The sequence below is a fragment of the Ylistrum balloti genome, unplaced genomic scaffold (genome assembly GCF_031769215.1).
Source record: "Ylistrum balloti isolate Yb309-2 unplaced genomic scaffold, AGI_CSIRO_Ybal_v1 Utg369732, whole genome shotgun sequence".
NCBI classification, from domain to species: domain Eukaryota; kingdom Metazoa; phylum Mollusca; class Bivalvia; order Pectinida; family Pectinidae; genus Ylistrum; species Ylistrum balloti.
The window spans coordinates 34,691-52,447 of NW_026781946.1; the positions used below are offsets into that span (position 1 = coordinate 34,691).

The 17,757-nt window shown below is 36.1% G+C and overlaps 1 protein-coding gene across 2 annotated transcripts; it reads right to left on the reverse strand.

The window, feature by feature from the left end:
• Positions 1-4,198: 4,198 nt before the first annotated feature.
• On the reverse strand, positions 4,199-17,576 carry LOC132543002 (uncharacterized). 2 transcript variants are annotated; one of them, XM_060206454.1, is made up of 2 exons: positions 17,455-17,576; positions 4,199-12,376 (listed from the first exon to the last, which is right to left on the reverse strand). In XM_060206454.1, exon 2 carries the CDS (start codon positions 12,372-12,374, stop codon positions 11,301-11,303), a length of 1,074 nt encoding a protein of 357 aa, XP_060062437.1. In that variant the 5' UTR covers positions 12,375-12,376; positions 17,455-17,576; the 3' UTR covers positions 4,199-11,300. The 2 variants fall into 2 exon arrangements, with proteins under 2 accessions (XP_060062437.1, XP_060062438.1); XM_060206455.1 differs by having other exon boundaries at positions 17,445-17,576.
• Positions 17,577-17,757: the final 181 nt, after the last annotated feature.

Genomic DNA, 17,757 nt, shown 5'->3' on the forward strand with positions numbered 1-17,757 from the left:
TGTTAATAGTTTCCCACTTTCCCAATGTGCTTATAGTTTCCAACTTTCCCAGTCTGTGTTAATGGTTTCCCACTTTCCCAGTCTGTGTTAATAGTTTCCCACTTTCCCAGTCTGTGTTAATAGTTTCCCACTTTCCCAGATAATTTCCCACTTTCCCAATGTGCTTGTAGTTTCCCACTTTCCCAGTCTGTGATAATAGTTTCCCACTTCCCAGTCTGTGTTAATAGTTTCTCACTTTCCCAGTCTGTGTTAATAGTTTCTCACTTTCCCAGTCTGTGTTAATAGTTTCCCACTTTCCCAATGTGCTTATAGTTTCCCACTTTCCCAGTCTGTGTTAATAGTTTCCCGCTTTCCCAGTCTGTGTTAATAGTTTCCCACTTTCCCAGTCTGTGTTAATAGTTTCCCACTTTCCCAGTCTGTGATAATAGTTTCCCACTTTCCCAATGTGCTTGTAGTTTCCCGCTTTCCCAGTCTGTGATAATAGTTTCCCACTTCCCAGTCTGTGTTAATAGTTTCTCACTTTCCCAGTCTGTGTTAATAGTTTCTCACTTTCCCAGTCTGTGTTAATAGTTTCCCACTTTCCCCCTGTGCTTATAGTTTCCCAGTTTCCCGCTTTCCCAGTCTGTGTTAATAGTTTCCCGCTTTCCCAGTCTGTGTTAATAGTTTCCCACTTTCCCAGTCTGCGTTAATAGTTTCCCACTTTCCAAATGTATGTTAATTGTTTCCCACTTTCCCAGTGTGATTATAGTTTCCTACTTTCTCAATGTGTTTTAGCACTTCAATTGTCAGTGATTAGCCTGCATTGCCCACGCTTGTTTACGCTTTCTCTTTTATATAGCGTTTTTATTTACTAATGACACAGACGATCAATACTGATCTATATGGTGGACTAGGCGATATCACGGTAAAATATGCACATAATATATGGACATTTAAAAATTGTTAAGCTATTCATTTGCATTTAACATGAGTTTGTTTACGGTTCTAAATACGTAATTTTGTGTATCAACTAGTTCACGTGAAGATACTGCATAGGAATCATTTGAATAAATCGTGGTAAGTACGTGTGATGAATCGATCTGACTACAAGCATTACAAATACGTAGTTATATATTGAATTATGACATCATATTCAAGTGTATCAAAAACATTTATAAGCGAATTTGATTTAACAAATACAACGACCTAAACTCTTGATTCAAATATTTATTGTATTAAATTTTTTCTTATATCTATTTCGGGTGCGTATACCAGGGCTCCGTGAGTAAAGGGAGACAACTCACTATTGGACCATATTTATTTTAAAAAATACGATAGAATTTCTCTCTTTGTGGAATTAAACAAATATCTAAAATGTATGATATAGAGGCGTAACAAAATAAAAACAAGTAAGTAAATGTTGCAAGTTTGCCAATCATTAATTCTCTGAAGACATTTCTTAAATAAAAGACAAACTGAATGTTTGAAGACGAAATTGTTTGGTCTATCAAATAAATGCGTGGTATAAGGAGAGTAGGGGCATTACAAAAACATAAGGCTTCATCGGTAATTAAGACTCTTTTCATTAAACTTCAAGCATACACAGGAATCATAATCATCACTAAACAGTATTAATAGATAAAGGCGTGTGTGATACCACGGACAACCACTTAGTGTCAACACAGACCATAAACATGTGTGATACCACTGACAACCACTTAGTGTCAACACAGACCATAAACATGTGTTGTACCACTGACAACCACTTAGTGTCAACACAGACAATAGACATGTGTTGTACCACTGACAACCACTTAGTGTCAACACAGACAATAGACATGTGTTGTAACACTGACAACCACTTAGTGTCAACACAGACAATAAACCTGTGTTGTAACACTGACAACCACTTAGTGTCAAAACAGACCATAAACCCGTGTGATACCACTGACAACCACTTAGTGTCAACACAGACCATAAACCCGTGTGATACCACTTAGTGTCAACACAGACCATAAACATGTGTGATACCACCGACAACCACTTAGTGTCAACACAGACCATGAACACGTGTGATACCACTGACAACCACTTAGTGTCAACATAGACCATAAACCCGTGTGATACCACTTAGTGTCAACACAGACCATAAACATGTGTGATACCACTGACAACCACTTAGTGTCAACACAGACCATAAACATGTGTGATACCACTCACAACCACTTAGTGTCAACACAGTCTGATACCACAGGGCCATCATTTTCAACTACACATTATCAACACATTGTGTTATCAAATGACTATCGTTGACAAATACACGGTGTCGACACCAATAAGCACGTGTGATATCACATGACCATCACTGACAAATACACGGTGTCAACACAAACCAGACACTTGGGATATCACATGACCATCACTGACAAATACACGGTGTCGACACTAATAAGTACGTGGGATATCACATGACTATCATTGACAAATACACTGTGTTAACACAAACCAGACACGTGGGATATCACATGACTATCACTGACAAATACACTGTGTTAACACAAACCAGACACTTGGGATATTACATGACCATCGGTGACAAATACACGGTTTCAACACAAACAAGAACACATGTGGTACCACTTGACCACCGCAGGCAAATATACGGGGTCGACGCCAATTAGACTCTTGTGATATCACATATCAACAGAAAATAGTGTCGTGTGACACAACAGGATATCAATAATAAACATAGTGTTAACAAAATGACATATATGACGACTACAATAGGATAGTACATAAGATAGAAATTAAAACATATGATTTATGATTATATTGACATTACCAACCCCCAGAAAATATTCCGAAATATTATATGTTTATATATGTTTTTACCAGTATAGCTGTTTTTTCGATGTTTCTAATAAAATATAGGTGGTACATAATGGAAGCTCAACACTAAAATATTTAAGCAATGTGCCCCTTTTGGATTCTCACACGAACACTTATGTGAATAAAATTTCAGAGTATCTTACCCCCAAACGATGAAAATCTACTGTCCTTGAACCTAGAACGTGCAGAATCCTTTTCCGATTTTTTCATCTCCTCTTTTTTCTTTTCTTCCTTTTTCTTGTCAACTTTCGTCTCATTTTTGATCACCTCCGCGGCAGGTTCATCGTCGCTGGAGTCTGACGAATCGTCCATTATCTTATCCCAAGCTTCCGTCATGGATACGGTGTAAAATCCATCCCAATAATCATTTGTTTGGTAAACTCATGTCCACAGATATCTAGGTATCTAGGTTTACCTGGACGCCATTTTCCACACAGCACACAGAGAGAACAATTATTATAATCGTATAATCCACAGATCAGTGTTACGATGCATATTCTAAATCGTATTATTAAAAACTTTTCTTTTGTTGCGTTTTAAATCCTTTTTCCATTCTCAACGGTAGGGTATATAGAATGTGACCTACCGATTGTGTGTACAGCGAGGGTGTTAAGCCAGTTCTCGCTCACTACCTTATACCTCCTCAACGATATCCAATGCGTGTTATAACCGTAGGTACTTTGTTAGTCTATGTCATTTTAAACCACATTGTACTTTGAATTGGTCTTAATTGAATAGTTTAAAGACCCCTTTAGTAAAATTTCTTGCCATATGCAAGTACAGAAGCTAGCAGAGAGAAGTTTATAACAAAACAGGTGTGAATTATATTAGTTGGATCTTTTCTTCTCAAGAATTTACATAAGTATATACATATAAAACTCGTCAACGACCGCTCCAGATATGTACACCCATCCCTGATGGAAATAAGTATACCTTTAAATTTTAGCGATTTCAATTTTATTTAAATTGTAGTACCATGAAAGGAAAAAAATGGTGAGCGTGAACTCGACTGAATCAGATCTTTCGCAAGGGATGATCCAAATAGTGTTCAATAATGACTATGGTAGATCTTTACATTGCGAGGAGTGTTTTCAGCGAACCATTGCGGTACCGGGACATGTTAGTCCTTTCATGTATTCCCCGGAGATACATGTAATGGTCAATACACATGGTTGTATACTCGGATGTGCACAATACTTCAAACATTTCCACGCATGGGATTAATTGGAAAAGGACTTTGTCTGGTATCTCTACATAAAAAAAAATCGTCGAATATAATTATATCAATAGGAAATCTAGTGGAAACACAACAAAGTAACAAAAGACAACATAAAATTGAAACAATAAGGTTTATTTATTATCATCACATTTTCAAACTTCGGATTTCAACAGAAGCTCTGAAATCCGTGTACAATATATGGACACTCACAGTAAAGGGTACAGAACTATTGTCATCTCACTTAACTAAGGGCAGATAATCCAGTACAGGTTAACACAATAATGGCGGGAACTTCATTTGATAAAACTCCAACATCAAAAATAAGCGGATTTGTACGAACACAACAATTTGAAAATATTAAGATGCATATGGCAGCTTCCGTAAAGGACTCCAGCCTAGATATACTATAACATATAGTTCCAATAACTGCCAAGTTCGTGTATTTATCTGTTTTAAATGTTTAAAAAAATTAAAGCCATTGAACTACATTAATTTTCCCGAAGTGAAAACCTTTACCCAAAACAAAGAATACATAAGTTTTCTACGGTAACGCACACCTTAAAATGAGTTAGAATTAAGGAGTATAACAATATCTAGTAGTCCGGTGTGTGTTTAATGTGACATTGTGGGTTTGGCAATCCTGGTGTGTAATGTGACAGTGTCCGGGTGGACAGTACTTAGTATCCTGGTGTCCGTGTAATGTGACAGTGTCCGGGTGGACAGTACTTAGTATCCTGGTGTCCGTGTAATGTGACAGTGTCCGGGTGGACAGTACTTAGTATCCTGGTGTCCGTGTAATGTGACAGTATCCGAGTGGATAATACTTAGTATCCTTGTGTCCGTGTAATGTGACAGTATCCGAGTGGATAATACTTAGTATCCCGGTGTCTGTTTAATGTAATAGTGTCCGGGTGGTGTATGTTTAATGTGACATCATCGATTGCCATTCAGTGAGATTGCAGAATAAAGGCGCCCATGAGTTGCCACTCGCCAACAGGATGGTAAAGCATGTGGGCTGACAATATTTCAACAATCTAAGTCGTAAACAGACGATTAGTGGGATACATGTGTCGGTGTACCCTTGGGCGCATGTCCTCGTATGGCTGTTGAGAGACTGTTGAACCACTTATCTATCAATGCGAGAGGACCAAAATGGAAGACAATATCCATTCGGAATGAGAAGTAAAACAGATCGATGCATTCTCACAACTATGATAAAGTCGTTTGGGTGGCGATGAACAGTTTTAGATTTTGACATCATGCCACAAACTGACTGTCAATTTCGTTTTACTGTTTCGAACTACTGGTGACATCGTGTCACAAAAACCGTTGACAGTGTGTCACAGGTAGGAACTAAGGTTGACACCGTTTCACGGGTAGAAACTTCGGTCAACATCGTGTCACATGTAGAAATTTCCGTTGACACCGTTTCACAGGCAGGAAGGAATTTAAGTCGATACCTTGTCACATGTAGGAACTTCTCTCGGCTTAATGTCACATGAGGGAACAACTGTTGACATCGTGTTATAGGACAGAGCTTATGTTGACATCGTGTTATAGGAAAGAGCTTATGTTGACATCATGTTATAGGAAAGAGCTTATGTTCACATCTTGTTATAGGAAACAGCTTATTTTGACATCTTGTTATAGGCAACAGCTTATTTTGACATAGTGTTATAGGAAAGAGCTTACGTTCACATCGTGTGACAGGTTTTAACTACTTTTGACAATGTTTCAAAAGTAACATTTCCGTTAACATCGTGTCAGTTTTGTGTTTGTGAAGTTTTTAAAGTACTGAAAGGGAATTTTGACATCAAGGCGTGGCAATTGAAAAATAAAACCATAAGCAAAAACATAGTACAACCCATAAATCTTTGCAGTCTATTTAAACAGAAATGATTCATTCGATTAAAATTACAGAAAAAAACACAAGTTTGTAATATAATTAAGAGATTAACGTGGACAAAATTACAACATCTAAACATTGGAACAGGTGTACAGTGATCTTCGGTGGTTCCCAACGGAAAGTCGGGTGAGATCAGCTTCATACTTGTACACAATTAGACACAAGATCAGAGCGGCAAAAGCAACCATGACTGATAAAATATATCGCCCCTTTATCATGGTACACATGAGATGTATTAGCAGTTTATCTCTGGTGTCATCAAAAATATCAAATCAGTACCGTATATGTGGTACTGTGTTGTATATTAAGTCCTTGGCGTCGACATAAACAAAGAAAAAAAAGGTAACAAAACAATGAAAAAACCGAACTGGTTAGATTCCTTTCGGTGGTGATAATTCTTAATTAAGTGCGCCAAGGGAATGCATAAAACTGTCGGCAGCAATCAGCCAGGCCCATTTCTGGTTACATAAAGGGTATTTATGTGAACCTAGGATTACTACCGAGAAGCTGATAAGCAAAATTTACGAGAATACATCATCCAAATCAGACAAAAGCAAAACCTTTTTACAATTCGTATGTATATGCCTATTTTTTCCATGCAATACTGATAATGTTAAATGTGGGGTATAGGCCTAAACGCCCACTTTGAATCTTCGCGATAAGATTCGTCATCAATCTCATTATGTCGCCATTTTGTCTTGTGTGTTACAAAACAATATTAAACGGATACTTGGTTAATTTTCCATGCTCAATTCAACGAGGATAATTTTGGAAAACAGCAAAAACGAAAGCTTCGTGATTTACATAGCACATCCACCGGTAAAAATATCTTCAGAAGGGAGATAACTGTCGGCTGAACAGACACTATCATATTTTTTCTTTCGTTGTTTTGTTTGGATATACAGTTTAAGCAATCAACTAACAGTCAACTATGCGCTGTAGAGTTGTGTATCTCAGTCGGAATTCGCTTATCACGTGTACAATTGTAACGGAGAAGTACAAGAGCAATGCAAACACAACACTAAATAGGTACAGACATATTTGGAATTATCAATGGAATGAACGTAATAAAATAAAAACAGAAAAAATGAGAAAAAGGTGAAGAAACACGAATGAAATACCGGAACGAAAACGGGTTATGACCTTAATCATTTCCGTGAACGAAGTCACGTGACAAAAACGGTAAATTAAAGATAAATGTTCAATTACCTGTCGCAATAAATGTATGTACCTGATAACGATTGAGGAACACATTAAGACACCAATACTTGTAGGAGATTAGGTGTGGTAGGAACAGACAGAGTGGAAACACGCAACCTGGAAAAACACACGTACATGGAAAAGTCATTGCATGAATTGGCAGTATACGAAGTTAATTGCGAAGTTATCAAAATCGGAAACCTGTAAAACATCTAAGAGTTAGGATATAATAGCACAAAACAATGAGCAAAACTCATGCAGAAGAGACTGGGAATATATATAGGTCCAAAATGTACACAATATGTCACATATACAACTAAGCGATTAGACCTGTTCTTACAAACATTTACTCAATATGATGGCGTAACACAACGCTACATGTGTGTAAACCAAACACACGTTTATCTCACTATTGGTGTAAATTTAGATGTTTGAAGTTCATGATTCATTATTAAATATTTTCACAATATTACTGATATTATACATCATTGCACCCAAATTTTGCCGTTGGGTGAAAATAAACGCTGGGCTCAAGTTTGATGTAATGCTGAAATTAATTTGTGTGTGTATGTGTGTGTGTGGTGTGGTGTGTGTGTGTGTTCGTAAGGACAAAATCAACACTTGACGAAAATGAAATGTTTTGGAAACTGAAGTGTTAGCTTTTTCACAAAAGCCCAGTTACTTATTTTACATTTAAATGATAATACCGTACCTAGTTTTACATATGATTTGTTCTTCTTTACGTTCATAACTAAATGGGTTAAACATTAACAAGAGACACGATGGGCAAACATTGCTCACCTGGTCTTATTTGGTCTCGGTCAAAACTAGGGTGCCTGAAGGAGTTTATCACTTTCTCTTCAAATATTACATAATTCATTTGAGTATAGTATTTTTACTTAGACATTTATTTCTAATTAACAATTTGATATAGCATGAATTTAAAATTAATTTCAACAGGCATATTTTTAGTGTCACGTTTCATAAATATAGGTTATTTGGTCAATTACAAGAAGTCATTTGAAGGTTTGTTAAATATGAGTCAAGATGATTTATTTTCTCAAACTTTGTTGGGCTAAATTCGATACAGCTTCTAGCCGAATACCAAGAGTTTAGGCCTTTTGGTTGTTGGGAAGAAATCCTTTAGATGTTGATGCCGGAAGGACGGACGACGAACGGATGATGGATGACAGTTATCGCGCCACGGAGAATCAAGGTTATAATCAATCATTTTGTACAGCCTGTTCGATAGCTACATTTACAAAAGTAACATTTACACGAGTTATGGAGATTTACACACGTTTAATACATCAATGCTACAGACTTTCTGTAATTTTTAACGCTTGTCTTGAAACGACCTATTGAATTGCTGCATCTGAGACTTGTATGAAAATCTTCCGGAACTGACGTTTTGATGATATAATAGATAGCTAAATGGCAGAGTTGGTGATGTTACATTTGATTAGGTGGTTTATATGGAAACATTTGAAACTTATTATGCATCTTCAGACATTTTTATGAAACAATGACCCTTTCAAGGTCAATAAACATACTGTTTTGTTCCAATTGAATATTTTTTACATAATTTCAATCACATGATCGACTGAGTCAAATGTAGTCTCCTCTATGCAACACAGTATGTGTATCGGAACGAACAGGGAAAATGGGCGAGAGAGAAATGATTGTTCTGTACATTGCAAGATAATCTATACAAATTACTATGTACTAAAACATGACTAGAAAAACCACTATACTTAGCTTAACACTTCATCGTCTTACAAAGTATGTACATGTGTTAAGTAGGTGTGTGACCGGCAGAGATGTGTACGTTAGAATTAACACACAGATCACGTACAAAAAATGTGTTGCTGCCGTTATGAAGATACGTTGTCATTTACTTACCAAAGCAACTATAAGTAAACTGATAGGTGTCAAAACAGTCGTGAATGGACAACGGGAAATAACTCAGCCTACATCAGTATACATTTTACCAAGTCAACAGCACAACTTCCCATCTGGCGTTACAATAATGGAACACGTTAAGCTGCATTCATACTTAAACAACGTTTGACAACCAAAATCCATGACATTAACACAATTTCGTTATAAAACCTTTTTTTCTGTGAGGGTGTCACAACCATTGACGCTAAGTCGTCTATGATAAAAAAAGGGTTGCAGTAGCGGGTCACTGTCGTGTATGTGGTCCTAGGAGGACGTTTCAAGATGGTGGCATGTAAACAACCGAACACCTATGTACTGAATTTCTATATATTTATCTGTGGTTTTGAGGTTTTAGTATAAGCTTTGATCGACATCAGCACATAAGTGTAGTAAAGTTTTCAGACTTAAGTATGAACTCTTCATTGATTGTGATAAAATTTCAAATGTGTGTTGATACCCGCGCACTTGGCTCTGTGGATGTTGAATAGTGTATTCATTTAAACAAGTAACCCGTCCGAATTCAAACGATTGTAGTCAGTATGTCGATATGCAGCCTTGTTCCATCTTAAAATATTCCTTCCGTATCACGTACACGACAGTGTGGTGTAGAACAAATAAAGAAATATGATCAATTTTTTTACGCCATATTATCAACGCTAACGTCACTGAGTTGAGAAAATGAATTGAACGTAGTGGATGTGACAAATATTTATGTACTAAATAACCGTTATATGAATTTGCATCTCGACATTCTCTTTCTCCTGCCGATAGGAACGAAGGAGACATGGTACAACTATCCTTATAATGGTTTAGCATAACTATCTATATTTCTAATAGCACTATAACTAGGGTACAGTAAACCTGTCGAACTTACAGTAATGTTCATATTAAAGAGTTACGATAAACATGCTCCGTATTTCATCTTCATGTTGTGCTAAACATCTTGAATAACAAAATAAAAAACCAACAAAACGGCGCAATAACCTCGAATATAACTGGCATGTAAAAAAATCACAATTCAAATATGACTTCAACATATCTTAAAATTCAATTGTTAATGGTTAACAGATATTAAACTCTTTTTTTATTAAGCACCATACTTATATACCTACATTAAAATAATTTTTTTATCAATATTGTATGTTAAGGAAACGTGAACTTGCTCGACCATACAGTATCAATCAAACGTTTCATTAGCTGATAGGTTTTTCTTTGTATCCTTTCTCGGTTTCAATGTTCAGTGTTTATTTCCTTATTTTGGTTAAGGGAACTATTCCTATTTATATACTGATAAAAGTTTATGTAGTAAAAATTGAACACTTCTATCTACGATAAACAACAGGACGTATCTGTTGAATTCATATATCATAATTATGAAAGTACGATCCACTGGTTTCCATAATAGCACCTAGAATACATCTAATAAACATGAAACATACATAAAATATACGTATTAATAACCGCCAGATTTATAAATTGGACTTAGACTAAAATACATGATAAAAAAGCAACAAACGTTTCAAAAAAAAACATTTGGGTTGACATATCAGTTTTAAAAACTTTGGCATAAACACGCGGCCACAAGCACGATCACAAAACATGGTAAGCAACATCGGTAATATGTTTCCTGATGCAAAAACGAGGAAAGTTTTGAACTTCCATGCACAAATGATTATACAGAAACACGATTACATCTGTAACTATTCTAGGAATGGAGTTTCTGCCCTTGATGAAGGGAAACCTATCACACCAAGCGTGGCCAAAAACGGTACAAAACTACTTAATTTAAGGTAAAGATACGGATAGCTAAAGAATACAAAAAATGCTACAATAGCAACACAGCATTTGATGCCATGTGAGAGAGGAAAATATTAAAACACATAGAAACTTAAGGGTTAGTGCCATCCATCAGAAAGAACTCGCTCGAACATATCGACTTCTTTCTTTTGATATCAGTCTCGATTCTCTTTGTGGACGGACATCAAAGCTAAACAATAATAAACACTTGTCTCTCTCTAAATATGCAGTATACCTACTTATATAACCTTCTCATGATTAACGTAGTATACATCAGTGATCAATGCCATTTGTCAGGAGTGTGTCCTCCAAAATGGACGACCTCTTCTTTGGAATAAATCTAGGTATGCACAAGTATATACAGAAACACTACGCATCATTGCAACTAAAATTAGCATTTTGTTGCATTGAAAGTTCCAGTTTTCTCTCCAGAAAGGCGATTCTCTCTTTCAAACAATGGTTTTCATATTCCAACTCAAGCGCGCGTTTGTAAAAATTCCGCTCCTTTTCTTTCTTTGCCTCTCTGGAACGTCGAGCAGAGTCATTGTTTTTCTTCCTTTTCTCCCAATATCCGTTATCTTTCTGTTCAGATGGGACGCATGCTTTTTTCCGTTTACATATCACTTTTCTTGGTTTGTAACCAGCCACTGTCACACCACTAGTGATCATTTGGTTGACGTTGATATCTACCGGTGCGCAATAACATTGCCAATCAGGCCTACTTCCGTTTCCACCGCTTTGGCTGCCGTCCGTTCCGCTTGCTTTCGAATCACTGTCGTCCGATTCCACTAATTCGAATGGTCTCTTTTTCCCGGAAAGGTCTACGGACGACCCTCCCGGCGTCTGTTTCCCGCCAATGCTGCCTCCTCCGACTCCATTATCCAAGGATTTGAAAGACTTTGGTGAGAACTGTTCGCCCAGTACATTACTATGGACATTTCTGGACTGATCAAAATTCGGAGTAGAGTTAACAGCACATGGACTCCATTTATTTGTATCGCACGTTTCCGCTTTCACGGCAATGTTATAATCGGGATACTTTTCATTGCCGTAAGTTCCATACTTATGACGATACTGGTCCTGCACTGGTTTCAAGGTACTACTGCCGGACACAAGTCCATTTTGACCATGAGCCTGGTCACCATTGGTGGTGGTAGTGGTGGTATTTAAGCTGCCATTGTGTTGGACAGGTCCGTATCCATTATTTTGTTGTGGAATATACGGGTAGTTATTTGAAAATGCTGATGTGTGGTTTTGCATCTGCCAACAGTCAACATTTGGCGGGAAGTTGTTGGTTTCCCGCTCGTTCTTGGCGCTTGAAGATGAAGTGACAGAGTTGTCGGGCCATGTGAACGGAAGCTCATTGCATTCATTATCCATTAAAAGTGCCCCGGCCATCAACTTTGAAATGCTGGTGTTATCCTCAAACTGTGCCGCAGACATTCCTGAAAAAATAAACACAAAAGAAAATATAAAATAATTGTTTCATGTTGCTGTTTTGAGCTAATCAACTTGCGCATCCATTAATAAAGTATTGCAAGAAGAACGTGGATACTCAAAATCACAAAATTAATATGTAACGATCTACTTGGTTTCCTTTCGATAACATCGATCGGCTGTATACAAAGGTAGTTACTCAACTCTTTCTTGTCTTTTCATTCGCTAACAAGGAATTGCTTAATATTGAAATAGAAATCAGCATCGACAATACAACACGTGTGACATGTGTCTCTTGCTTTACAACAACATGCTTGTGCTGAACAAATACAGCCTTGGACGTCGTCAAATGATCCAAGATGTGACATACGTTAATTAATACAAAAAATGGATCAACAGTATAACAGCCAGGAAGTTTGGCTAAGTTGTATACTAGTTAAAACCGTTATGAGTATTTGATATACAAATGCTGGTACATATCAATTTGCATATTCATAATGCCGAACTCAATACTACTTACAGTTTCACACATTTCTCATGAAGCTTGAACATATGATAGCAATACATATATATATATATTCCTAGTATGCAGAATTGATTAATTAACTATACTTAGAACGAGTCTGTCCTCAGAATCAACAGTACCTGTAACACATTGGTATAACACCATCCCTGTTATTCGTCCTGATACAAGTGCGTTTAGCCTCCAACATGTAATAGTAGTTGGATTAAGTTTGTTGGTCACACCTGTACTAAGATATTAAGTGTAAGAGATGGTAGTGATATAAACTGAGGTGTCACAGCAGAATTAAGTTTGTGATTTTGACAGGATTCTTGTTACAGATGTATAATATACACCCGAGAGCAGAATTTACACCCAAGTGTATGTAGTATTTATATTAATTCGCGTTAGACTTCAGTAAAGGACGGTCTCTTTAATCTGTCGCCTCTTTACAGGTATATATGCAAAACAAGAAACAAAGCATGATTTCTTAAAGTATATGTGGCATGTACAAAAATATCAACGTTAAAAGGATGGTTTTGAATAACTTTAAATCTAAATATGTATATTTATCAACTTATAATATATACATACCATGGATGTGCCTAAAGGGTTCCCTTGGGAAAACGAACATAGTTTCTGATGCCTACAGCACTGAATCAGGATTTATGTGTCTGTGTACTGCTGACAAACTCAGTCTTCGAACTTAATTGCAACCGTATTAGCCTATTAGTGGAAATAATTTATTATACATTTGTATTCTTTTATCATAAACTATTTAAAAGTGTTAACCTTTCTTCAGAATTCAGTTAATTAGTTTCTTTAAAAATACATAATCCCTTCATCTCCTTAGCGGAAGATATAATTACTATCAAAAGAAAAGTACGTTACCTCAGAGCCTTTCTAGTAAATCATGCGTTTTTCGTGTAAGCTACATCATGTAAATTAAATAAAAGCTTGTCATAATTAAAACCGATAATTGAATGTCTTAAATATAAATTCTTAGCGATCGATCTATCACCCGAGATTTAATGCTTTGCCATTGTTATGTATCTTGTTTGGGAGTTAAGAAATATCCGTTTGTCAGGAATGTATAAAGAAAAGGTCCAGCCCATGGAGTCAATAGAACGATTGTGATATCATAAAAGCATAGAGCTAGAAATTGAATTTTTTATATAGCCTCGAAATGCTTGGAAAAAACAAAAAGCATTTTCATGTTTCTACTTTATATTAATTATGCGGGTCTTTGACGGGGAAGAAACCAGTAGTCTTTTATTGATAAGCAGATCACAAGACCGGGCACATGTCTTTTTAACCCCCCCCCCCCCCCTCCCCTCCGAAAGAAAGGGACAAGCCGTAAACCTCATTTACCAATTCTCTCGCTGGTATGTTGATTTTGCTGGGTAGGCAAACAATTTCAAAAAATAATTCTGAAAGCATGTACTCGTGTATACTAGGAATTATACACGGATAATAAATGGAATTGAAAATAGAATAATAATGCCAATTTAACCATTAAAACATTTCTTCATTTTTTAAAATTCTGTTGTGAACTAATAATTTGTTTGTCTCACAGGCAATAACTTGAATTTAGGAAAGCACCAATGAATCTCGCATTGAAGTTGGAAGGTGGGGAGGTGAGGAGGGGAGGGGGAGGGGACAAATTATCTCCCTTTGATTTTAACAGTTGACTGACGCACACATGCAGTAGACATGCTTTTTAAAAAAGCAGACAGACGCGACGTCAAACAGCGCATGTATCGTTTACAGATCGAGGGTCTGGCCTTGACATACATTCTATATAATATGTGCTTTTGTACACACAACCGGTCGGTTGTTCACCTCTGACTGTTAGGGGACGCATATTTAGAGAGAATTTGATACAAAAAAATGTCCGCAGCTGTACTTGAAATAGAACATGATTAAAATACAAGTATTTGATTTCATACTGTATTTGGTGATACTGAATGCATTTTGTCAACCTTCTGAGGTAAGATTGTGTTTTCGCAAGTATTATAAACTCTCAACCGTCAGTCATTGACTGACTGTAGGATTACCGGCTTAGTCACTCAAACGCAAGCCAATTGTGGTGAAGCTGATTTCAAAACTAACATTTCTGTAGTATCCTGGTGATTGAAGTGAAAGGATTTGTATATATTAAACATCGTCACATGCACAAATCTGTTTTATCATTATTTTACTTCTGTATTCACTAAATGTATCTTGCTATAATTATCTGTCGACATATTTCAACATTTACGACCTGTGTATGTGTATGCAATGTATGACTTTCATTCTACGGTATTATATTCCAGTATTGTATAATTGACTAACATACACCATTTAGTATATATTCCGGTATATAGCAATGATCAGAACAGCCAAACCTATGCAAATGTATACATGGAAATTGTTAGTCGGTGTTTATATAATACCCCGACATTTCTAATCATTGTCTCAGATAGTAATTAAGATTGATGAAAATACACAAACATAAAGAAAAAGTTCTATTAAATTCCAAAATAGAAATTCTCATTTATTATATGTTAAAAACGAATGAAACTAATTTAACCTTAAGTATTCGTCCTAAAAAGGAAACTAGTTTTTAACCTAACGTTGAGGTTCTTGGAAGTTTTTATTCTAACGGATTACTAAACGTCATTTGGAGTTTATTTATAGAATACGTGATTGTGTGACAACTTGTTCCCAATCTTTTTGTACTTTTTATCATTATAAAATATGTTTAGCCTACACAATGACAAACTATTCTAGTAACTTCCACCTGCTTCAAAAAATAAATCTGAATTGGTGTTATCTTGTTGAACTGGTGGTCAGAATATTCCGCGTGTGTGACCTAGATGGGTGGCCAGCAGACTGGCATGAATCCCCAAGACATTGACCAGTCGAAGTTGCCGTGGAGATGATGGATAGAGTCGGAAGACCCAGACACTGAGTTAGTCAATAAAATTACAGGCTAACACTGTCCTAGCGCCTTTACTCAGACAGCGGGTATAGCGGAAGTTGGTGATCACTTTTGTTTATATTAATTAAGATTCCACACAATTCACATTTAGGACGATATACGTGTCAAACGTGTCGTTTAAAACTAAAATAAAGTTACCGTAGTTTTTAATGTGTCCAGATTTTATGTGAAAACCGCAAATTGATTTCAAATGGAAATTGTCTATTTCTTAGTCAAATTCAAACAGAATATATCTACCATTTTCACTACATGCTGATATATTTCATAAAATGATCAAAATTTTGTTCTCACAACATATTTAGTGGCTCCTTCGGGGAGGGATTCAGAGTTCCAAATTTAGTTTCATAATATATTTATTTTTAGTGAAAATTGCCATGAGCAAGATTAAGATTTGAGATTCTGAAAGCAAGAAACCCATTATTGACCTGCCAATGACAATCTGATATCATGAAGTTCTAAATGTAGTAATTTGCAGACAGTTATAGGGTTGATGTACCATACCATTCCTCAACCGTAACATGTTTTTAGTCTCTTTAAACTATATACGACATAGAGCTATTTTGTGGGAAACACCCGACATGAACACTTCTGTAGAATACCACAGGATGATTTAAAAATTCTGATTTTATTCAATGGGTTCTAACACGTTACTTTCACTACAAAAGACCAGGTATTTAAGAATTTCTGACCAGTTCTTGAAATTGTGTTCTTACAATGGGCCGTTTAAATGTTGCTCTAGGTCTATGTGAAGTTCTAAAATAAATAAACTACAGGAATATTACAAATATTAGAAATATAAAATGTGTAAGCCTCGAAATGTATTTGTTAATATATAGTTTCACATTACCTGATGATCGATTTTCAAGTGTAGACATTTGGATAAATAATTTTGATCTTGGCAATTTCCAAAATTTTTGAGTTGTCTATAACTTATAGATACCTGGCCCATCAAATGGACGTCCGAGAAAAAAACTGGTTATTCTGATTACAAATATATATACTTCTCTGATACAAGACAGACATTTGCATGTGTAGTTTAACTTTACCTATACGTTTTTCTATACCCTAACATATATATATATGTGTTAGTATATTAAAACCGAGTATGAAACAATGATATCAGCGATAAATTTCTGGTTGGAATATAAACATCCAATGCCAGTTGTAAATTGGTAAAAAAGGAAGCTGTTTGTTCCTGGCATCCTAACAACATTAACATATCAACTCTGAAATCAGTGCATTACTTAATATAACGAATACATATTTTATATTCCACCGAGTTGCGCGTTAATTTTTTTAGAAATAAGATATATTTTCAATTTTTAAATCCATTGTAACTCCTATTTTCAAAATGCAATCACCTAAATAGCATGGCCATTAATCCATTTGATATACTTTTAAACGACTTTTAAACGTATAAGACGGATTTTAGAGTTTGGCCATATTTACGAAGTGTCAGAATTTTATTCCTTAAGTTGAAACTTTGTGTAAAATGTAAACAAAAGTGTCAACAATTTGTAAATTAATCCAGACAAGACAACAAATAATTGTCTAAATGATTATCTAGAAATATACAGGAATTTTATCAGACCTTAACGCACCCGTCTAGTTTGGCGACGCGCTGTTGTAGCCAGGCGATGCCCCAAAGCTCAAGCGAGCCATCCGCAACGCCGGGTGTGACTGGGTAGCCAGTGTCCCGTATTCCGTGACCTTTTCCAGCCTGCAGCGATGGACAGTGTCGATCTGAGAGTTATGTCCCCTGAATGGTGGTACGATTGGACTAAATCGCCTTTGTGCAATATTTGAACATTTGAAAACCAATTAATGTTATCGGAAGATTGTTTGTCAGGGAAATTTTCATTCTGCTAGAGTCAATAGGTATTAATTAACAGTATAGAGAAAAT

What these genes read in the sequence shown, in the direction of transcription:
- LOC132543002 (XM_060206454.1), bottom strand. Translation starts at nt 12,374, where the DNA reads ATGTCTGCGGCACAGTTTGAGGATAACACCAGCATTTCAAAGTTGATG.